The sequence below is a fragment of the Rhipicephalus microplus genome, chromosome 2 (genome assembly GCF_043290135.1).
Source record: "Rhipicephalus microplus isolate Deutch F79 chromosome 2, USDA_Rmic, whole genome shotgun sequence".
Taxonomy (NCBI): domain Eukaryota; kingdom Metazoa; phylum Arthropoda; class Arachnida; order Ixodida; family Ixodidae; genus Rhipicephalus; species Rhipicephalus microplus.
In genome coordinates this window covers 189,482,322-189,506,152 of record NC_134701.1, presented here as the reverse complement: position 1 = coordinate 189,506,152, position 23,831 = coordinate 189,482,322, and the positions used below count along the sequence as shown (strand labels likewise).

Here is a 23,831-nt window from a genome sequence, read left to right as displayed (position 1 = left end):
CAGCAGAAAATTAGGCAAAGTAAGGCCCATAGGTTTATGGGTCACATATATTGTGGTAAATGTTTGCTTAGAAGGTTCGAGCATTCACACCGAAGGCGAAGCGCCAAGCGGCGAATCACGAGTGTGCGCACATGGCCTCCGACGTTGCTGGCGTGTGGCGTCGTTGCAGCACCCGTAATCTCGGAGGCCATGGCGCGCTTCTGTTCAGACCGCACACCTTCTGTGGCTGACCGCACAGCCGAGGAGGCAGGGCTTCTCGCGCTTTTGAGTGCGTGTTGCGTCACGTGACACTGCTCCACCTAAATACTTTACGCCCAAAAATACAACAGCACCACCAGCGCGTGGCATTCTGTTTGGCTGCGGCAAAACGGAGGGCTTTGTTGGTGGGCAGCAAAAAATTGGTCACACAAGCGATCCTGCTTGCCACCTTGTTTTCTGCCAGTTTTCGCCGCCCTTAGAGGAGATTACCTTGTTTTCTGCATTCACGCTTCGGCCGCGCCGCCTTAGGTGTGAATGAGCCAACTTACGTTTTCTTATTGATACAAGCCTGCTAATGCTTAGTTAGGTGAAGATGGAGAAATATACCTACCGTGACAGAAAGGTGTTGGGGCGGGGAATGCTGGTGCTGCACCGAAGATGCCGGGTGGTAGGACAGATGAAGCGGCAGGATGGGAGGAGCCTGCCTCGGTGATGACTGCATCACGTGGCTGGCACCGGTCACCTTTGCGCCGTCTGCTGCTGGAGAAGGTGAAAGCAGTTATAATATTCCACAATCAAAGGTTTACAGATGAACTTTCAAAGAAAAAGATAAACAATGCCGATGGATCGCCATTTGTTACGATTGCATAGCCGTTTAAGCATCGTTCAGAATGACGAACATTCGCTTGAACTAACTTCACCCACCTTGAACTGACGAACTCTAACCCCTATACAGTCGCCCCGCCGTGGTGGTCTAGTGGCTAAAGTACTCGGCTGCTGAGCCGCAGGTCGTGGGAATGAATGCCGGCTGCGGCAGTAGGACAAACGCGCAACCCTGTAGCTACCCAACACTCTAGCCGACTTGAGACACACAATTCAATCAAACGTGTGGTTTTCCCAAAGCTCATTTTTCTCTTTTCTTCAAATCTTCGGTATTGCCATGGGGACAATGCACTGATGTTTAATATGTTCTAAAAAAAAGATTACCACATGGAGCTAGTAAGAATGAATGAATAAATGAATGAATGAATGAATGAATGAATGAATGAATGAATGAATGAAGGCAGCCCTCACTTACCATCTGCGATGGGAGAGAACGGAGGCTCCGAACCGCTGTCAGGTGGACTCTCCGGAAGTAGATGCTGCCGGCTGCTGTTCCTGACGCGACGAAGGCGCCGGCAAGAAAATAAACCCATTCACACATCAGACGTCTTAGACCATGCACGTGTTTGCTAAAGAGTTGTATACTGTGGTCTTATACGTCTTTAGAAAGCAACGTATACCAAAGCTTATCTACGAAGTGCGTTATACACACCACAGGAGGTTTCATGGATCACTGTTGACAAACTGATTTTCAAAAATGGGATTGGGGTAAGTATAACACCCACTGGTCAAAAGTCGTATCACCTGTGAATACTAAGAAGTGTTTGAAGATTGAAAACTTATGAAAACATACTCCATGTGACTACTAAAGCATGCAGCAGAATAGACCATCTTTTATTTTAGAACTCCTGTTAATGCCGTTTGTGGTATCTTGACATTTTCTTGGATGGTGTGTATGCTTTATCCAGTGTCGAGCTCTATACTCAATACTTGCCAAGAGCTGCTGCCGAAACATCTCGTACAAAGAGGATCGCTATTGATGACGCTATCGGAAAAGTTCATACGAAAATATTGTTGCATGTCACTGTTTTGCGCTGAAAATATTAAAAAATGCTCGAATGACGAATATGCCGAGTAGGCGAATAAATGCTCTGTTATTAACAGTTTTGATGTTGCAACAGGCATCGCGTGATAAATTTGCCCATTGTTCTGATGCGCTCGAAATTGCAAGCTGGCTTCGCCGCAGTAAAATTATTAATGTGGTGAAGCTTACTTTGACAAAATTTACTGCATTGCAATGTAAGGTCAATAAGCGGAATTCATATACTGGCTTGGTTCATCCGCTGTCCCGTTAAGTTGATTTGTACTTGGCTGCACTGACACATTTATAACGTTTTTAAACAACATAATACAGTCTTTAAAAATAGGAAAATTTGGAAGAGATGATGTGCAATTGTCCAAGATTGACAGCAACAGTCCTATCACCAAAAAAATCTAGGCGCACCTATACCTTATTTTCACCTCAAACACGGACGTAATGTAATGTTTTACCTAAGAAGTTTCGTGATTCCTACAGGTAATATGGTGTGAACATTTATAGACGCTCTCACTTGCACTTTCGGATATTTTTGTTTGCGGTTCATGTTTACTACCATGCAGGATGGTGGTAATCTCTGTTTGTTTGTTTATTAACGCTGTCAACCAAAAGTAGGTGTTTTTGCAGGAGTGGGAACAAATAAAATAATACAAAAATACCTACAATATTGTGCTGCAGTTCGAGCAAAAAGGGAAAAAAAAAGAGAAAAAAAGAAGACCAAGGAGTAAATTACAAAATAGAAACATACAGCAAATTTCAGCACGTTCACTTATAATGTGCGCAATGAAAACTTTCATGAAATTCTCGTTCGATTGTTTCTATGTCTACTCACCCTAGCGTTAGGGCGGAGTTCGCCGTTGACTGGGGTGCGCTGATGGCGGCCTCTGGTGGCGAGAGGGCGCCGTGCAGCAGAGCGGCCACGGAAGGCAGCACGTCGCGCTGTCCCAGAGAGCCGAGGCCAGCCGGTGTGGACGGGGCGGGGGCGCACGGCCGCTTGCCAGGCGTCGGGGACTCGCCGCTCACCAGCTCGTCGTGAAAGTAGCTGCGAAAGAAAGGACTTCACCCGTCGCATTCACGGGCGCGTCCTCGTCCGTTTCAACCGATCGTCGTGTGGGACAGTGTGAACGAACGCGCGCGCATACACATTAAAATTTGCTCCAACACCTCGCGCACAAGTCATTCATACAGGAAATTGACATTGTTATAGCAACGCCTCCCCTAGAAGATGCCTGCTGCATGAGAAGAAAAACGGCTGCAACACCCTTTCCCTCCTTTATTTTAGAATATTCTCGGTCGCTAGCGTCACCTGTGGCGGACGGTGCAACAACGCAACACTTTGCATAGCCTCCAAAACAGCAGTGCACAATTGCAGGTCTCGAATAACTCTCGACTGCCGCGCCCCTATGGACCGCAGATGAAGAACGCTTAGCTGGTACTATAGTCTTCTAGTTCACTATAGTTGGTACCGCTCGCTGCTGTGATAATAGCCTCGGTCGCGAGCGCCACCGCGCAGCGCTTGCTCAAAATTGAAGGCAGGCCAACTCCGCTGGGAGGGCGAGCCATTCCCCAGGCATTGTTTAGAGGAGGCGTTGGTTATAGATAACATCTTGTGAAGTTCTTAAAAGTCCAGTAACGGCGGAAGCCCAAGTACAACCAAATGGAGCTCGTAAAGCTTGTACTGAAACGACCGCGTTGGCAGAGACGAAACGTGCAGCAGCAATTTATACCGAAGGAAGCAAGTGCGTCGCAGTACAACGTATTCGCTACAACAATATGTCATTCGAACTACGGCATATAAAATACTTCAATTACGAAATTCATGCCGCCGGTCGAATCGATATCCTCCTCACCCAACACAAACGCACGAGTAGATATTTCGCCGCAAACAATGGCGTTTTATAGCGGAACTTTTATTCGTGGACTTTAGTAGCTGCGTCTAATTTGTGTAGACACTCGTGTTTTTCTCATTTCTACAGGAAGAATCGCCACTCCTTGAATCGTGTACGTTTTTTATTTTTTTATTTTTTGCACACTGCGATGAACGCTTGTACAACACGTATACCAATTTCTTCACACGTACCCACAAGGCCAGATATTCAGATGTGCACGTCACCACTAGAAGTACGTCCTTGGACGCAACTAAGCAAAATATAATTCAAAGTATATCATCATATAAACTATCTGCTTGAAAATTTCGGGGAGAGCCTGCATTACAAACAGTTTTTGATAAATTCTCACTTGCGGGACGGGCGGTAGCTACATTTGGAAATGGAACTTGGAAATGTCATGTAACATTTCCAAGTTCAAGTGTTGCTGTTTAAATTGCTGTATGATTTGAATGTATTGATGTTTGTCATTCTTAGTGTGCCCCACCCCAGTAACAGCCGAAAGGCTAACAGTATTCGGAAAATAAAAATATCTTGCAACGTTCTTGGTAAGTTGATGCGCTCTCATCAACGGCTAATGGAAGTATCATACCGAGCTCAGCCGTATAAGACTGAAATTTTCCAGTACTACAGCTCACGACGAATACCATTCCACGAGTTAACAACAGCAGAGAACTTTTCGTTTCTCTATATTCTTGTTCTTTTAAACCTCGCTTGTTCATTGCTATCACGTATCACAAAAGCGCTGTGCTGTCTTCAAGAGAAACAGCATCACAGAGGTGGGGCGAGATGCACGAGTTATAAAATCAAATTACGGGGCGAAATCATAAAGTCCACTATTTCGCGCAATGTAAAAATTTGATGAATGAAAAATTTAACGTTATTAACGTTAACGTTTAACGTTAATTTAAGCTGCTACTGTGAATATAGGATGCCAGCGGCTGCGGCTGAACGTTCTGCGACAGCGACTTCACGTCGTTTTCGCGGACATTCGCTCGCGCATGGTCTTGATACGCGTCCAAAGAGCAGCTGCATGATAGCGGCGCCAGCGCGGTCTCTACGTCACGAGACAAAGGGACGCGGTGATTGGTGGGAAGTGCCGCCGCCGACACTTGCAAAAGAGGCGAGGGGCACCAGTCGCGAGCGCGCGAGGGGAGAAGCACGAAGGAAACCAGTGGCAAGGAATTGCCGGAAATCACCGTTTTACGCGTATTTTGTCTACATACGACGCGATCTGCCAGAACTTGGCACTACGCCGCAGTAAAAAATTTAAAAAGAAGAATGTTACTTAAGCTCCCGTTTCGTCTAGTCATAAGCGTGCGCACGGGTAAGTGGTGGGGGTGGACACCCCTCCAAGTCAACTAGAAGGGGGGGGGGGCAGTCATCCCTACACATTAACATGATAGGGGGGAGGGGTCACTACAACACGGGGGGGGGGGGGGGGGGGGGCGGACGCAAGATCAGCCCCATACATTGACATAATAGGCAGGCGCTGCAACGAACCTTCGCCTCACTTCTTTCGATCCCCTTTGTGCAAGTCTTTGGGCGTGCTGTCGGTACCAAGATGCTTACCCACATCTACTGCGCAGGTGCTCTACGGTGCATCTGCTAGACTAGTATGATGGTACGGCTGAAACGTAATTTTACGATCACATTTAGCCTGCTTAAGACGTTTTAGTGAACGTAGGTTCAAGATGACACTTACATGTTGCCGTCGTTGTTGATGTAGTCTTCGAGCTGGCTGAAGTCGAGGGCGTCGTTGTCGATGCCGCCGAAGTCAGTTCGGCCTGGGAAAAAAGAAAAAAAAAGCAATAAATTTAAGAAAAACGAACAGCGAGGCTTCGGCAAAACGAAAAACGACATCTAATATGCTCTCAATGCGCGTAAACTCGCATTATTATTCGTCTGTGTGGTAGCTTAGCAGAAGATCAGGTGATCCACCAGTCCCCCCACTAAGGTATGTCGTAATAATATTTTGCTTCTGTAACTAAAACAACTAGATTATGTCTTAATTTTAATTCCTCTTTTCATCCTCTCGCTCAAGTGTCAACTGTCATGTTCTTTTCACATTTAACGCAAACGAGCATTTTTAAAATAATACGTATTCATAACTCTCAGCGCCTTAGTGCATATATAAAAAAATGAAGATAGAGGATATCAACATTCTTTCGATGTTTTCATGCGATTCGCTAACTGAAAATATCTAAGAGCTTATAAATAACAATTACATTATTTGACGAATAAGCTCAGTATGCAGTCGAGATGCTGTAATCGCCCCATGATTCTGCCACCAGTTTAATCAACGCTAGCGCGAGGTACGGAGTTTGCGGTTGTATACATTCAGACCAACCCTTGGTGCAGTCACTTCCATTTGCAGTCTGAGGCCACGAAAACGCCTTCTACGGTTAATGCGACTGCCCGCAGATTTGCGTATATGCAAAGTCATGTTGCCATCGATGCCTGGTTACAATCTTCGGCACTCTCTTGGAACTGAGAACTTGCGTGCCAATTTGTGGGTTCGAATAATTAAACATTAGTGAATTAATAAATGCAAAAAGTTAGCATCGTGTCAGTAACCTACGTAGTAGCTGTTTCCAAGCGATCATATGTGCATTCCCTGTACCGCTATAGGCCTGAGAGCACACTCACTGATCAATGCGCACAGAACATGTGAAATCGTTTTAAAGAACCAATTAACAAACTACTTCAATGTTGGCTTTTTTGTCTACAGACGTTGAAAGCGATTAAACTTTCATGGAGTTGTAACGACAGCGAAGCTGCATATTTTTAAATTCATATGAAACAAGGTTGACATATATTTCATTTACAGCTCCCGCGAAAATGTGCATGTTTACCGGCGCATTTAAAATGTCAATATAGCATGGAGTCCGATGCTAGACACGTCGTATCATTGCATGAAGTCTCTCTTACAAAGACACTCTGTGCGCGAAGATACCATGCCGGGCGACTTGGTGCATCAAATGCTTAGATAGGGCTGACCGGGTTGAATCGTAGACAGCTTGCCTGGAGGTTACTAACAGTTTGTAATTATGACCATTTTGTTCTTCAAATTTTGTGGTGCCGCTTTCAAGATGTGAGATGTGCTCGTTTCATTGCGTTTTCTTTATATTCCACCAATTTGCGAGCATTAATTGGTTGTAGTACAGGTTTTATCATGCTTATAGGCGAAGCGCTCCACGAAAGCATGCGAGAGTGCGGCAATAAAAAAGGGGGACGGTGTGTAAGAAATGTTGCAGTATTAATAACATTACATGCCGAAATAACTCCATTGCAAATGTTCTCTCTTCAACAGTTGTTTAACGCACTGAGCCGTGGTTGCCTACAACAACGTGCTGCACGTGTAATTAACCTATCGAGCAGGCTTAACCCGAAATAGTCAAGACAGACACATGTCAAAAATTTACTTACTACCGATTTCACATCGTGGACTCAGCTGTACAAGGCCTGCGACCCTGATGTCACGGGTTCTTGCGTTAATATCCCCTCAGTCGTGGAGAAGATGGTAACCGAATCTGTCGTGATGCGCATTAGTAAAGTGGACATCTTAAATATTTTTATATCGACGTTCTTTTTTTTTTAGTAAGCTTTACCTCAATGCACATTGATATTGCGGTGAAGTCACTTAACCCGCTAACATAATAGTACTGGCAAACGAATACCTCTAGTGAGCACCTGAGATTATCATAAAGTGGACGTCGTATGGTTTCCAGGAATCAAACGAGCAACAAGGATACCAAAGCTGGAACCCGGATAGGTCCGTGGGTTGGGACAGGTACCAGCAGCGAGCGTGGAGCCTATCGAGATTTCGCGATTTTCGGCTGCACTCTTCCGCTTGCGCAGTCGAGGATGCGCTACGCGAAGTGATATCGGCTGACCGCGCAAGGTAACCGTGCGATAGAAGCAAGAACGGGTGCGAGACTGCTCTGAAAAACGTGGAAACAGACAATTCACGACTTATTTACTTCGAAACAAAAAAATTGAGACCTCGCAGAGTAGTCACGCCACTCTTGCTGGAGTCTCATCGCTGGCGTCAGCGCCGAAAAGACTGGAAACGCCGGCAGATAAATAGCAGATTATAGTTAGCAAATAGCAGAGTGCATCGTTCGGTCTTTTCTACCTTCAGAGGTTGTCCAGGGGGCCTATTAAGTGGCTTTTCCGGAATACACACACACGTTGTACTGACCGCCACATTGTATGTGGCGGTCAGTATACTGTTAAAACGACGGCCAAGTAGAGGAGCCGAACATCACTAATGCCAGAAGTTACACCGAAAAGTGTCGATGAAAGCGAATAGCCCGACGCTCCTCTATAAACGTTTTTCTTTCTTCTTTTTAATGGTGCTCAATTGCATACACTTATTAGTTTGAACTTCCACGTAGCGCTCATCGTTTACGCAATCCGTTATATACAAAGACATCAACCAGTAAATTTGTAGCTAGCATAAGTGGCTTGACATGTAAGCCAATTTAATATATATATATATATATATATATATATATATATATATATATATATATATATATATATGTGTGTGTGTGTGTGTGTGTGTGTGTGTGTGTGTGTGTTTTGTGGAAGGTGACTTTCATACACCCCTCTACCGACGAAGTCACAAAGCAACCGCCGCAAGGGGAAAGGAGGACTGGTCTTCCCAACAGCTCCGATTAGAGATACAGTGCAGGTCCCCCACTTCATTATACGGTTTCAGACACCTCGAAGTTTACGGGCAAAAAGCACGCATACTGTCTCAAAGGAATGGGTCGGCTTTTGGGCATGAATGTGCCAGTTTGTGAATATATGTTGCGCGTGGTATCTGTATATCGGCGGCAAGACCGGATTGTCCGACCGTGAACCACGAAATCGGGTGAAAGAGGAAAAATAATTAAGCCCATTCGCTCTAAGTCAGCGCATTGCCCGCGCATTTACTGTTTAAACAAAAATATACGCGAGACGTCGTGCGATTAGACAGTGCTGTTGGCGGAAAGCCAGCTTGAGATTTCACGACCACCGGGGCCCATGCACGATGGGACTTGAAAGAATAAATTGAAGAAGCTCTGGATGAGAAGGTACCTAGGATCTACTGTGCTGAAAATTCCACAGAAAACGCAGTCACGTTGAAGAACCGTTCTAGTTTCCGTGTTTTTTTTTCTTCTTTTTGTCGCTGAAGTTGTTGGTGTCTTCGAAAATACACACGAAGGTGTTCCATAACAGCCACACGTACGCTTGAATGGTCTTCATTTCACGAACGCCATCGTCCATAGCGGTGCTATATAGCCATATTCGAAGAGACCACGAAGAAATGAAGGAAGTTATGGCACGAACGTAATGAATTACAAGCACTCCTGCAGGCGACATATGATGTATCATTGGCTAACAGTACACATATGCGGTCTCAAGACGTGCGTAAAGGTTTGCGCACGTACCCTAGTTACATAGATACGGGTGGTTGTGATAAACTACAGTATAGCCATAGTGGATCTAACGAACGCGTTCGCTTGCAGACATTTTTGTAAAGCGTGGCTGAGTTCCGCTGCTGAGCAAGTTGGTTTTGAATGTTTACAAAACAACAAACAATAAATGGACGATTGTTGCACTATTTTTGAAAAAAAAAATTCATAGGAAAAGAAATGCATGCGCAACGTAAACCACGGTACCAAAAAATCTGGTACCAATACGCTTTTTTTTTTCTATAAGCTAAACGATTTTTTCTGGGGAAGACCTCTCACAAAAAAAAGCTATTCGTAAGTCCAAGGACACCTCCGATCTAATCGGTACCCTGTATTCGCAAAAAAGTAATAATAAAGTCTTACGCTGAAAGTTCTCGTAAGAGAATATTTCGGCCTACCGTCATTTAGTAACTCCGGCTCACCAATGGAAAAGCGGCGCACTTACGGAAGATAAGTTTTGGGGATTTGGCCTCACATATATCCCGGTGGGAGCGTGTTTTGCTGATTTCCTGTCTATCAACGATGTTGTGGCAATGGACGATCTATCAGCTGTAGTTATATCCGACGGCTGTATACAATCACGAGCAATATGGTAAACATCCCGCGGTACCCGTAACAGTGGCCTATAGTGACTATAGTGATGCTCAACTGCTGAGCCGCAGGGTTGCGGAATCGAATCTCGGCGGCGGCCGCCGCATTTTCGATGGAGGCGAGAATGTTCTATAGGCCCGTGTACAACCGCAGATGGTGTACAATTCCGGAGCCCTCCACTGCGGCGTCTCTCATTATCGCATTTTGGTTTTGGAACGTTAGACCCTGTCAGTTATGATAATAATGGAACATCTCGCGGAGTCTCGACTCACCGTGGTGTCGCTGTGGCGAGCACATACCACGGGCCGCTGTGGCGGCGCCAGCGGCGGCTTCTGGATCGCGCGGCCGCCCGTCGCGCGGACGTCTTCGACGGCCAAACTACGGGTCCGACAGCGTACGTCTAGGCGTCATTGTCACACTGCCGTCGCACTCGCCCACGGAGGCCGACGGCCCGCTTTGGAGACACCCCTTCTACACCGGCCAAAGTGTCAATGATGACCGCGCCGCGTCTCCCACGGCGCACTCTCTCGTTTCCTGCTCGATGCCGCTCCCCCACCTCATTTTCGGTACTCACAAACGCCTCCCTCACGCACCTTTTTCTGGTCGCTCTTCAACAGGTGTGGAGAACGCGCACCCTCATTTTCGGCTACGGTCCTTTCGCTTTTTTCTCCAAAGAGGGAGGGTGGTCAGGAGGGAGGGCAGAGATGTCGATCGTTCTAAAAATTAGAAACCACATCGGGGCGGAGCAGGGAATTTCGCGTGGCAAATGGGCGTGTTTCAAAGCTTGTGTGCGCGCCTTTTTTCTCGTGGAGGACGTACTACAATTGGCGCATTACCGGCAAGAAAAAAAAAACAAAAAAATTAAAAAATAAATAGCACCTATTGGCATTGGAAAATGAAGCGGTGTTAGTGGCTTGAAACTTGCTGTTCTCTTCCCCACTTCTGTGAGAAGAGACCGAGCGTGGTCAATTGTTCAAAAGCGCCCAGTTCATTGACATCTGGCGCTTTTATTTAAAAAAAAATTATTTAAAAAAAAAAACCCGCCGAATAAAAGTAAAGTTCTCTGTTAGTCGAAAGCTCACACTCACAGGCTTCTGCATTAGCAGCAGGGAACAACTTTCACCGCAGCTCCACACCCATTGGCATCGGAAGGAGGTTACACTTGCCCCGTTGAAGCCACATTAGCACTTGCCTCCACCCAAGCTAAACCAGCGTTCTATACCTCTCCCTCAAGCTCGACTCCCACTCATGTGCCCATCTCTTACCCTTTGGTCCAGTCCGATAAAAACTCCCAAGCATTTCCCCGAGGGTGAACATGGTTAAGTGCGAATACACGGGGTGATGCTATGAGGGGTATTTATTATTTCGCACTATTATATATATTAATCACACTATGGTGCCTTCATGGTGTAATGGTTCCTGGGAATCGCAATTTGATCACACGGGGGAGTTTACGTTAACTCACTGGCGAATGCCAACGGATTTTAACTTTACTTACCCTCACGACCCGCTCTCGACGGGAGACTGAGAGAGAAGGCGGGCGCGCGAGAGAGAGGGGTGCGCGTGCAGCTGCAGCGAGCGAGGAGAGCGGAGGAGCGAGCGAAGGGGGAGGGGGTATAAGGCGCGTTACTGACACCGCTATCAGCGTCGCGTCCGTGGCTTATTCGGTAGAGCGTCGCGCTGCGGCCCGCCAAGTCCTCTTTCTTTTAAAGATAGAGAGAAGACTGCGGACGCCGCCGACGGCGGTGGATGGTTTGGGGTCGCTTATAAAGTGTATTCACACTTAAAAAACAATCTCTGCAAGGGATGCAAAAGAAAAAGAAAATTCAATAAAGCAATGACGCGCTTCTCACGGCGGGCCTGCCATTCATGCCCGGCTTTCCGGCGGGTAAATGTGTATGATCACGAGTCAAGGGTCCTCGGTTGCCGCTATCACCGAAAACCTGCATGACCGTAATCCTGACTGTATAAAGGTCGATTCCCCTTCCTCATCTCCTTCTCTAGATGATTTGGGGCGCGGCCAGCTTCCTAATCATCTAGAGAAGAGAAAAAAAGAGAGCAGAAGAAGGAAATGACCAGATCCCAAGCCATATACAGACAACTTTAATGACACTCTGCAGAATAGAATGCGCCGGGGGAAATATAGACACGACTGGACAGAAATCGTAAGAAAAGTTCCTCCAAGCGGAAACCCGAGGATAGTTTCTTGAACGCAAAATCCTACAGATCCCACTCATTGACTGAATAACTTTCATGCGAATGCGCCCCCCCCCCCCCTTTAGCTTCACACAGGCGGTGTGCCGGATCAACTGAGCTAGCTTATTCGTGGCCAAGAAGACCAACGGCACGTTGACAGCTGAGCCGGCGCACTACCCGTGTGGAGCAAAAAGGGGGGCTGCGTAAAGAATCACGAAAAACGTTTTGTGAAGTGTGCCGACGACACCGTGTATACGAGATTCCCCTGTCCTGCGGCAAGGTGTATACATCGGCCAGAAAGAGCGTTGCCTCAATGACCAACTCAAGGAACACGACAGAAGTTTGAATAATAAGGAGAGAAGTCACCTGACCCCGCTGCATGGCGTGCCCGCATTGTGAACCGCGATTCCGATGTGCGAAAATCCTAGGCAAAAGTGGAGAAAAAGGACTCTCTCTCTCTCTCTCTCTCTATATATATATATATATATATATATATATATATAATATATATATATATATATATATATATATATATATATATATATATATATATATATATATATATATATATATATATATATATATATATATATATATATATATATATATACCTTTAATACTATCCTCTTAATCCCTCCCCACCCTCATCCCTTGTGAGCTATACTGTTGAGGTGTCGCACTCTGATGCAGACAGTTACGGGGCTCACTTTTCTCTTCTTTTCCCTCTTATAACAACAATGCGAAGCGCTAGAAGCTTTCTTCATTGAAAAAAGCAGGTGACGTGTGCATGCCCGAAGCTTCCATTTGACTGTAAAATGCTGAATTTTAGTTTCTTTCACGCCTGGTTTGAATTTTTTGGTTGTTGTGATGGGTGTTCCTGCCCAGTGTGTCGATCTATAAAGGTGTGGATCGCCATTCAATACAGTCTTTTCGTAGTGTGCGCCCGTCCTCGTCTGTCTTAGTTGCGCTCTCACGATGGTTTCCGTGTCGAAGCACCAACTCGTCCAACAGTCAACTCTTTCGAAGTTCACTTACTATACGAGCTCGCAGATAACAAAACTGGCAAACTTGATTGGGCTCCTGGTAAGTAATCACGTAAGTAGTACGTACGTTTAACAGACTGATATATAGGTATATACTTACACGAAAAACAGATGTACAAAGAAGAAAGCAATCGCTAACAGGCACAGATGCATGCCGCAAAAGTTGTATCACGATACTTCTGAAGGTTACAAAGAGGAGAATTATGCGCAGCTGACGAAAGAAAACGATTGAAAGAAAAAACTGAAGAAAGAAACATCCCGACTATCTGACTGTTGCGCTCTGATCTCAATAGCAAAGCAAGGATTACCTTGCGGCACGAGATAGAGTTGCTTGATCTGGAAGTTGCAGCCACTCTTACGTCCCATGAGGACTACTTTGCGAGTGTGCTGTTCAGCCAGCGATCAATTAGGCGAAAACACCATAAATAAAATAATAAAAAATAATAATAAACAGAAACGTGCGCAATCAGCCCACCACACGTGGGCACACATCCAATTTCGCTAACGCAAATTGTTATTTTTACTCTTCGGATTTCTCGTTGATTCGGTGGGTGAACATTTTTAGCGTTTCTAACGAGAAGCTAATGGCCAACTAGGCCTTTTTTTTTTCTCTCGGCCGTCTTCACTTGATTGATTGATATGTGGGGTTTAACGTCCCAAAGACGTACACCATATGATTATGAGAGAAGCCGTTGTGGAGGGCTCCGGAAATTTCGACCACCTGGGGCTCCTCAACGTGCATCCAAATCTGAGCACGCGGGCCTTCAGCATTTTCGCCTCCATCGAAAATGCAGCCGCCACAACGGGTATTCGATCGCGCGACTTGCGGGTCAGCAGCCGAGTACCTTAGCCACTAGACCACCGCGGCGGGGCCGTTTTCACTTGATCAAAGAACGAGATTTCAATTGGTCGAACAACAACATGCTGTGAGACCGGGCTCTCGCAGCTTTTTATCACTCCGCATACCCCATTTTATCACAGCATGCCCCCGATGCGCTGAGCCGCACACTGCAGACGCATGTCGGGCAACAAGTCTGAAGTGCAGAAACTGTGATGGTCCGCATGATGCTGCATCCAAGGAATGCCCTCGGATTAAGAAGGAAATCGCCATTATCAAACAAATGGTTAGGGACAATTCAACCCACAGAGAGGCTGCTGAAAGGGTACGGCGGCGACGTAGTCGCCGACGGAGGCGTGTAGGACAGAGTGTTGCGCATAACCCATTTCCTCCGAGCACGAGTGAAGTAGTAAGCACGAAGCGAAATGAAGTGGAGAAGCTCACAGCTGCGGATGAGTGGCCTACGCTTCCGCGTACGCAGCCGGCAAAGGAGCCTCCTGCGAGGCCTCGCCGCCCTACACCTTCCACCGAGTCTACTTCCGTTGAGGATGTGTCAAGGGTCGATCGACAGATCATCCCGATGTTACGATCCCTCGTCGCTGTCATGGCAGACATACTGAGAAGCCTGGGAACTCCAACCGCTCGAAGCGGGTTACAGGTGTTGGACGCGCTGAGCCCAGTCCTCGCCTCCCTCGCGTAGAGTCATGGCAGGAGATCAACAATCGTTCCGCAAAGACGTCAGAGAAGCATCAGTCATCCAGTGGAACGCAAGAGGACTTAGATCACGGATTTCCGATTTTCGTCAGTACGTGTTTTCTAACCGTTTCCCAATCATCGTAATATGCGAACCGAAATTATCAAACCCGATCAGGCTATCCGGCTACGAATCAATCCCGTCCAAAACCCGAAACGAAAGCAGCAAGGTCATTGTGTATATTCGCCGGGAGCTTACCTACATCATTCAACCTGTGTCGCCTCATGATGAGAACCAATATATTTGCCTGACTGTGAAGCAGAAAACCCTCACCTTCACATTAATAGGTGTCTACTTATCTCCCTCAGCCCGTTTTGATTGCCAAAGACTGGATGACATTCTTTCGAGCGTACCGGATCCGTGGATAATTATAGGGGACTTCAACGCCCACCACCCAATCTGGGGAAGTTCAAAAGTCAATACCACGGGCCGGAGGCTGGCTTCATTTGTATCGACTCATGAACTGTCTCTACTTAATGATGGGAGCCCTACATTTCTGCGAGGATTAACGTACAGCAGCTGTTTGGACTTGACGTTCGTGTCACGTCGCTTCGCCACAAGCGTTAAGTGGTTTTTAGACATCGAGACACATGGTAGCGATCACATCCCCAGTTATCTCACCATCGAAGGCTTTGCTAGCAACCACCCGCCGAAAACCGTACGGAGGATCGATCTTTCAGCATTCACAACCAACATTGAACACGCTTGTGAAAAAGGCTTAACCTCTGGCATTGAGCAAGCGATCAAACAAGCAGCGCAGAGTGCGATGCGCACGCTGGCATATTCTTCAAGGCCCTCAGAAACGGACATGGAGTTAGAGCGACTCCGTGCGATTCGTCGGCGTGCGGAGCGTAGATATCGACGTACAAAATCCATTCAAGATCTACGGATGGCCAGGCGCATGCAAAAGAAGATCCAGCGTCGTATAGACAAACTGGAGTTTCAACGGTGGGCGATATTTTGCGCGAGTCTAGACCCTCGCAAACCGCTTTCTCAAATATGGCGAACCGTTCGAGGCCTACGCATATTTCCCCAACAACGTTTTCCGTTTAAAGCCTTGGCCCTTTTCCAAAATAGAAGGGATATCGAGGTAGCGGAAGACTTTTGTAGGAAGATTGCGGGCCCGCCAAATTGCACAGAAGCCCTTACTGCTGATTACACGCCACATTCACTGGACCCGCACCTGGACCTGCCTTTTTCAATGGAAGAACTGAATGTGGTTCTTGCTTCATGCAATCGATCGTCATCGCCTGGGCCGGATGGCGTATCATACCGCCTATTATGCAATCTCGGTGATCGAGCACGAAGTGCTTTGCTGGAAGTATTCAATGAGTCTTGGAGAGATGGAACGGTCCCCAGAGAGTGGAAAACAAGCCGGTTGGTTGCACTTCTCAAACCTGGAAAATCGCCCCTAGAGCTGACATCATACCGCCCAATAGCGCTGGCTAGTTGCGTAGGGAAGCTGATGGAGCGAATGATCCTTGCCAGACTCGAGTGGTTCCTAGAACGCCATAGAATATATCCAGACGCCATGGCCGGTTTTCGTCGTCTTCGGAGCTCCATTGACAATGTCATTGACCTGGTGACCTACGTACAACACCAGAAAATGAGCAGACGGTTATCTGTCGCACTATTTTTAGATGTCAAAGGAGCATATGACAATGTTTCTCACGAAGCCATACTTGACGCCCTCGAGTCAGTTGGTTTGGGTGGGCGAGTGTACCGCTGGATCCAATGCTACCTACATATGAGATCATTGTTTATGCAAACTGATGATGGGCCGACTTCTGAACATTATACACACCGTGGTGTTCCTCAAGGTGGTGTATTGAGCCCCACACTGTTCAACCTGGTTCTGATCGGTCTCGTTGAACGCATACCAGATTCCGTGCAGATATCTCTCTATGCAGATGATATTTGTGCCTGGACATCAGGTGTAACACGTCCTCAGGTACGTGCGAGACTCCAGAAAGCAGCGAATTCAATATCGGCGTACCTTAGAGAACAAGGCCTCGAGATTTCTCCTGAGAAATCGGCGCTTGTCGCGTTCACGCGGAAGGCAATGACGTCATATCCCATCGCCATCGATGGACACAGTGTCTGCTACGCCAGGACCCACAGGTTCTTGGGGGTCACGATCGATCGAAATCTCTGCTGGAGTCCCCATGTGGCCACTCTAAAGAAGCGCCTAACGGCCATCGCACAACTTTTCAAGTTCCTCGGAGGCAAAACATGGGGCACATCAGTGCACGCGATGTTGCATTTGTACAAAACGCTGTTTCTGGGGTACCTGCGGTATAGCTTGCCGGTTCTGACGAACGCTTGCAAAAGCAATATACGCACAATAGAAAACGCCCAGGGCCAGGCACTCAGAGTTTGTCTTGGATTACCACGCTGTACATAAACAGCGGAAACCATCGCAATCGCCAAAGATCATCCGGCCACAGTGCACATTACTTTGGAGGTGCTTAGAGCTCATATTAGACACCTTGCTCGCGCCCCTGCCCACCACCTAGCTTCGCTTCCAGAAGATCGACCGAGTGCCTCCTTCTGTAAGAGAGTATTGACTTTCCGTGAGTGCCTTCCAACAGTCTACACGCCTCCGGAACGGATACTAACACCTCCTTGGTGCTTGGACCGACCAAAACTGCGCTTGACAGTGCCGGGGATTCGCAAGAAGGCGGAGCTCTCGGCGCCAGCTTTAAAGCAGATGATTCTACTCATGCTACACGAAGAATACAAAGATCATGTCAAACTTTACACGGATGGCTCGACAACTGTTGGAGGATCTGCAGGAGCTGTGATCTTCCCAGCAAGAGCCGAAACCATCCAGTTCAGAACGTCACACAAGACGACATCGACAGCCGCGGAGCTCGCGGCACTCCGCAGCGCACTCCGCAGGATTGACCAGGAGACACCACAAAAATGGAGCATTTTTACTGATTCGAAACCAGCTCTCCAATGTCTACAAAATGCTCTACGTCGTGGACCTCAAGACCAATTGGCGCTCGAAATACGACAACTGTACCATCACCTAAAAGACGAAGGACATGACATATCTTTTCAGTGGTTACCGGGTCATTGCGGCATCATCGGTAACGAACATGCCGACAATGCAGCTAAGAATGCACACGAAAATGGAGTGATGGAACCTATTCCACTATCAAGAAGCGACGCAGCAGCAAAGATTAATACGCTTGCGCAGGATGTCGCAAGGTCTATGCGGAATACGCCCGGTTTTCTCCACACCCGTCTTCACCGCCTGGACCCATACCTACGACATACTATTCCATCTGGCCTACCCCGATCCGAGACGACCCTAATATGCCGTATGTGGCTTGGGGTGTCTTTCACGAACGCTTTTACCTGCCGCATCGGAATGAGAGACAGCGCTACATGCGACCATTGCGACAATGACGAAACAATTGAACATATTTTATGTCATTGCCCCCAGTACAGCTCTCAGCGACAGTCCCTCTCAGCAGTGTTTGCTCGCCTCGACGACCAGCCATTTTCTGAACAGTCAATCTTGGAATGTCGGAAAGATCGAGCTTCACGCCAGAAAGCAACGAAGGCGCTGATGAAGTTTCTGCGAGCGACCCGCCTCGTTGAACGATTGTGACACTACTGTGTGCGAGTGTGTGTGTGTGTGTTTGTGCTTCTGTTCCTCCTTTTCCCCTTTTTTTTTCTTTTGTCTCCCCTTACCCCTTCCCCAGTGCAGGGTAGCAAACCGGATATGTTTTCTGGTTAACCTCCCTGCCTTTCCGCATTAAATTTTCTCTCTCTCTCGCATACCATTCCTTACTATAGTATAGCGTTAAGTACTAAATTAATAAACGGATGGTCGAGAACGACGCGAACAGGGACTGCCGTCGCATTCGACCGGAATAATAAACCGGAATCATGCGCGCTACTAGCACCTATATGATGCTGTCAGTGACACCTAAATACACTTTGTGAGCTGGCGCGTCGACCCTCGGCTCCTGCTACTCTGAGTGTTCTGCCTTCTTACTCGAAAACGTATTCGCTTGTTTGAAAGCTTAGTTTTGTCGCCTTGCGTATTGCAGGGTAGATAAATATTCTAGAAAAGCCTACTTCCGGTGTATACCGCATGTCGGGGTCACCAAGGCACATAAACATAGTTCAACTTACGCTCACTATAAGAAATGATATTGGGCTTATTTGGTAGCAGTACTAGAAAAAAAACTATTTTCGTTCGTTTTGCTTTAGAAGTTCTAGAGCGTACATGCCCTGAGTTCAAGGTTCTATATTTTGTTGCTGCGATCTGGCTGGCTTGGTCAATCAGCCTTCGCTGGTAGTTCAGAACTGCGCCGGAAAGAGTGGTTTCCCACTGGAATGAGGAAAGATTAGATATTCTAAATAGTGTGCGCGGTTTGGGACATTGCCACAGATGGAATGAAGCAAGCTTGGGTGTCCTCCGCAGAAGAGACATCGACCACAATATTGTGTAGGGTATTTGGACCGGTCCCCCTTCTGAAAGCTATGTGCTAGATTTAGCGCGATTTTGCACTACCTTAAGGATCGGACCACCTTTGACGATGTCATACGATGACGTCATGGCGACGTCGCAAAATTTGTTGATCTGTGACGTCACATGACTAAGCCGTCACGTGATGATCTATATGCAACTGCGCCACAGTGAAACCTAGACGGTCCTTCACATCCCAACCCTTTCGGTGACACGCATAGGCATGCGCAGAGGGGGGGCTCTGTCACTTAAGAGGTGGGCGAAAAAAGCCGCCCCATATATTGACTTGCCCCCCCCCCCCCCCCGAAGGAGAATCCTGCTCACGCCTGTAGTGAAACGAACACTCTCTTCACAGTCTCCTTATGGCGGCTTCTTGACGCTCTGCAACATGGGCGACGTCAGGCGCTCCCCACGTGCAGTCCCTCTCAACTTTTTTTTGTTATTTTCAGCAACCTTCCCCGCATTTACCCCTTAACGGCGACTCGCTCGAACTCACACTTTCACGCCTTTCTTCTTTTGCCCACCCTGCAAAAAAGTCGACCGATATTTCGGCAGCTTCGGTTCACGCAGCTTGGAGCATCAAATGAGTCGCGTCGAACGTTTTTGACTCGAAGCAAGAACAGACAGCGAGCAGCAACGCGGAGGGAGTGTGTTGGTTAGTGCGTTAAGTTCGCAGGAGGCGCGTTCTATAAGTCCGCCGACTTCGGAAAACGAGGCAACAAAGAAAGGAGGTGACGGCAAAATGCAAAAGACGTGAAATTGGCGTTGGCAACAGAGGTGTGACGCAGCTGGGTGCTCGATCGCGGAAGAGAAAGTGAGGCGGTTTCTCGGGAACAGAGCTAACGGAGCACGTTCGAAGAGGGCAAGAGAAACGCCTTTTTTTTTTCGCAGAAAAAAAGAAGCGCGACCCACTGCCAAAGTTGGTCGCTAACGGGACTTTTTTTTTTCGTTTTGTTTTGAACGATGCTCATTACGCTTCACTGACCTCCGTGAATGCGTGCGCAAATACACACACGTTGGCGTTCGACGAGGTCGTTTCTCTGTTTGAGTTTGTGTTTCAGCGAAACCTATTGCTTTTGTTCGGCCCCCTTTTCTTTTATAATTTTTTTTCTGCAATCTTTCTCGTCAGGCATTATTAGAGAGACACACGGTGAGCTGTTTCACTCATTTCGTCTCCTTTGCTTTCGGGGCCATTGCTTTCTTGTTTTGTACCTTATTCCGCTCTTTGCAAACGAGCGTCGAGTCTGAGAAATCGGCTGTGGAACTAGAGCAAACAGGTGTATGATCTTTTTCCTAATTTTTACTTTTATGATTTTATCTTTTTTTACTGTTGTTCCTGATAGGCCCGTGCAAAGTGTGGAAAGATGAAGAACGCGAAAAGAAACAAAGAAGATCGATGAGGAGGAAGCAGACCTGAACTAGTGTGAACGATGCATAGAAAGGGACGAGACATAACGGCGTCTAGAGCATGAAGGAAACGATTATTTATTTATTTATTTATTTATTTATTTCATTACCCACAGCGCCAATTGGCATTACAATGGGGGAGCGTTTGCAAAAAGTAGAATACAAAAAAAGATACATTGTCAGCCAAACAAATAAACAAAGTCACCTCAATCACAATCCGCAACACAAATACTTATATCAATGAAAAATGCAACACACTCATTCTAAAGGAGAATAAAAGAAATCATTTCACATGGTAGAGGCAATGCTAGAAGGCAGTAGGTTCCATTCTCTGATTGTTTTGGTAAAAAAATCGTTCTGCATATTTTGCATGTTAATAATAATAATTGTTTAGGTTTTACGCACAAGAACCATCATATTGCCACGCGCGTTCCTTATTTTCACTTTTGTTTTAATTGGGTTTTCGCCCACAAAGCGTGGGTCAGGTATGCTCAGCGCATTTTTTATTTTATTGATTGATATTTGGGCTTTAACGTTACAAACCCACCATATGATTATGAGACACGCCTTAGTGAAAGCCTCCGGAAATTTTGACCACCTGGAATTCTTTAACTGCACATTTTTGTTCGAGAAGGTTCGCGACGATTGTGGATTGCCCGCTAGACGCGAACACTAGAGATAATTTTTTAGAGCTTGCGCGACGACCTGCGGTAAGGCTGGAATATTCAATGACACATGTATAAATGCCGGCGCGCTTATCAGTTGATCGCAAGTCAATGGCTGCGTTCGCCGTATATCAGTCCCCGTGCGTTGCTGTAATCTGACCTTCAGTTTCCTGGCCACAAGTTCGGTTATAAACAGTTTTCATCTGAACATGGTGTGTACTCCATCGTCCACGTCACGACCCCGTGACATCTGGTGGAGGTGCTGCTTCTTCCGTGTTCCGGACGCCCCCGTCAAGCCGCGAACCCAGCCCAAGTGGCAAGGAAGACACCGAAGCCAACCACGAACAAGAACGCGTCTCAAGGATTACGAGGTATACGCCGTATCACAGAGCTCCCAGGATAGTTTGGACCATTTGGGGTTCTCTGTAACGTCCGCCTAAGTCAGAATACACGGGACTGCAGCATTTCACTTCCGTCGAAATGCGACAGCCATGGACGGGATCGAACCGGCCTCCTTCGTTTACGAGCTGAGCACCGTAACCATATCACCACCATGGCGGCTGGTCCGCATGCTCCGCGAAACAATTAGTGACACACCGCGGTACGCAGACGTGTGAGAAAATTCAGAAGCTATCGTGCAGATTCGCCTGTTTTTAAAGACAACGAACTGAGTGACCGTCGGAATGATTCCGTAGTGCGTGCACGCCGCTCCAATGATGCACGAAATGGCTATCATACTGTAGACAAATAAGAAGTTTCTCGTTTTGCAAAGCCATTGTGTACAGTTAGCCAGCGCGAACTTCCCCTTCTGGCTAACCTGCCTGCCTTTTTTCCCCACTTGCCTTTCTATCGCTCTCTCTCTCTCTCTCTCAAGACGAAAATTTATTTCCGAGAAGAGCCGTCACTATGCACCGTACGATACAACATAGTGATACGCTTCTTTCTTACATCGACACACGTTCAACTGCCAGTCTCAAGAACGAAACGAAATGCTTGACAGCAGGATGTCTGCGCCATCGAGACGTCAAGCGACTATTGTTTACAAACAAACACCACTTCAGGAAGGCTCGGCGGCCACACCAGATCGCATCGAAACAGCTTTCCATATGGGTCGTATGAAGCGCCACAAAAGCGTGAAACAATATAAGTTCAGCGCCATGTATGCCCCCGGGGGCGTCTGGTTTTTAACCTACGACCTTTGGATCGCGGAGCCATTTCTGTTACGCATAAATGTGTTCCCGTGGCCCGCATTTTTTATAAAGGTAAATGGGAAGCACGAGGCGCTTGCCAAAATGTGGCGGACGCGGAAAGTACGTTTGCGTCGTTGTATACGACAGCGACGGAGAGGTCGAGGTTTGGGGACGACGTGATAGTTGCGCGCGGTGTCTCGGGTCAAAAACTACATTCATCCGCCTCCAGTATTCAGACTCGGCAATGCATAGCGATCCGCAAAAACTTATAGCAACGGGTCACACATATAACAGAAAAAAAAATTCCGCCATATCCACGAAGTGAATGATGATGAGTGGGCGAAGCTCCGGAGGTAAACCTGGTAAACCATGAATCCTCTGTACATTTTGCCCACTCGATTTTATTACATCGCTCCCCCTAGCGTACGTCGCCGCACTAAATCGAACGATTGCCTTCAACCAATGACACGCGCCATATGTGACATTATTCCTATTTGATAAGATCTCGCGTCTTTCATCAACTACAAGTACCGCTTTCTAGTTTATAACATCTTGCATCTTTTCATCATCAGCTACAAGTACCACCATCTAGTAAACACTACAAGAACTAAACGAGAGGTGGCTACATACAGGAGACGGTACCGTCATCTAGTGAACACTGCAAGAACTAAACTAGAGGTGGCTACATACAGGGGACGGTACCGCCATCTAGTGAACACTGCAAGAACTAAACTAGAGGTGGCTACATACAGGCTACAGGGGACGCACAGCCCACGCCCTAAGGAGCTTCGCCCTAAAAAACATTGCTTAAACTGCGCACGACATTCTTCACGCGTTTTCTGTGTTTCCGCTCGTGCGGTTGAGTTTCAACTGACCGTTGTTGTTCGGCTATTAACTGTAGCGCGCACCCACTGTGGGGAATTGGCCAATAATTGCGTGTTTTTATAAAATAGTATGAAGTTCTAAAATAATGGAGATTTTATAATAGGAAAATTGCAGCTTACATAAAAATTATGGTTTTCGATTTGATGCATATATTGCGACATTCCTTCCGCAAGTTTTGTTATCTCCCCGTTAAACCGTTAGCGCAAACCACGCCTGCAGTGTTCGACAAGCTTCAGGGCTGTAGTAGATCATGTTGTTAAGATTACGCCCACTTCGCGACCATTACAGATTATTCTGGAACCTAAGCGGCCGCTAGCGATAACGCTAGAATATTCGACGGCGCGTGTATATAAATATCACCGCGCTTCGCCGCTTGTCAGTTTATCGCCGACCGACGCTCTGTTCACCACGCCGCGGCGGTTCGCATCTTTACCGCGTTTGTGTCGTCTACAAAGCCTTCGTTTGGGGCGGCGAGAATAATACCCCTGTCACACGGGCACACGTGAAGACCGTTTAAGTCCCTCG

At 47.0% G+C, this 23,831-nt stretch overlaps 1 protein-coding gene across 4 annotated transcripts in view; it reads right to left on the bottom strand.

The window, feature by feature from the left end:
* The window catches only part of LOC119169632 (uncharacterized), a 128,213-nt gene that overhangs the window by 38,286 nt on the left and 66,096 nt on the right, over nt 1-23,831 (bottom strand). For 2 of the 4 annotated variants that reach the window (XM_075887165.1, XM_075887167.1), the window contains exons 2-5: nt 5,489-5,570; nt 2,730-2,954; nt 1,277-1,356; nt 590-738 (exon numbers count right to left, since the gene is read on the bottom strand). In XM_075887165.1, coding sequence (XP_075743280.1) covers nt 590-738; nt 1,277-1,356; nt 2,730-2,954; nt 5,489-5,570 — 536 coding nt within the window. The remainder of the gene's footprint in view (nt 1-589; nt 739-1,276; nt 1,357-2,729; nt 2,955-5,488; nt 5,571-23,831) is intronic. The other 2 variants (XM_075887166.1, XM_075887168.1) reach the window with 2 other exon arrangements.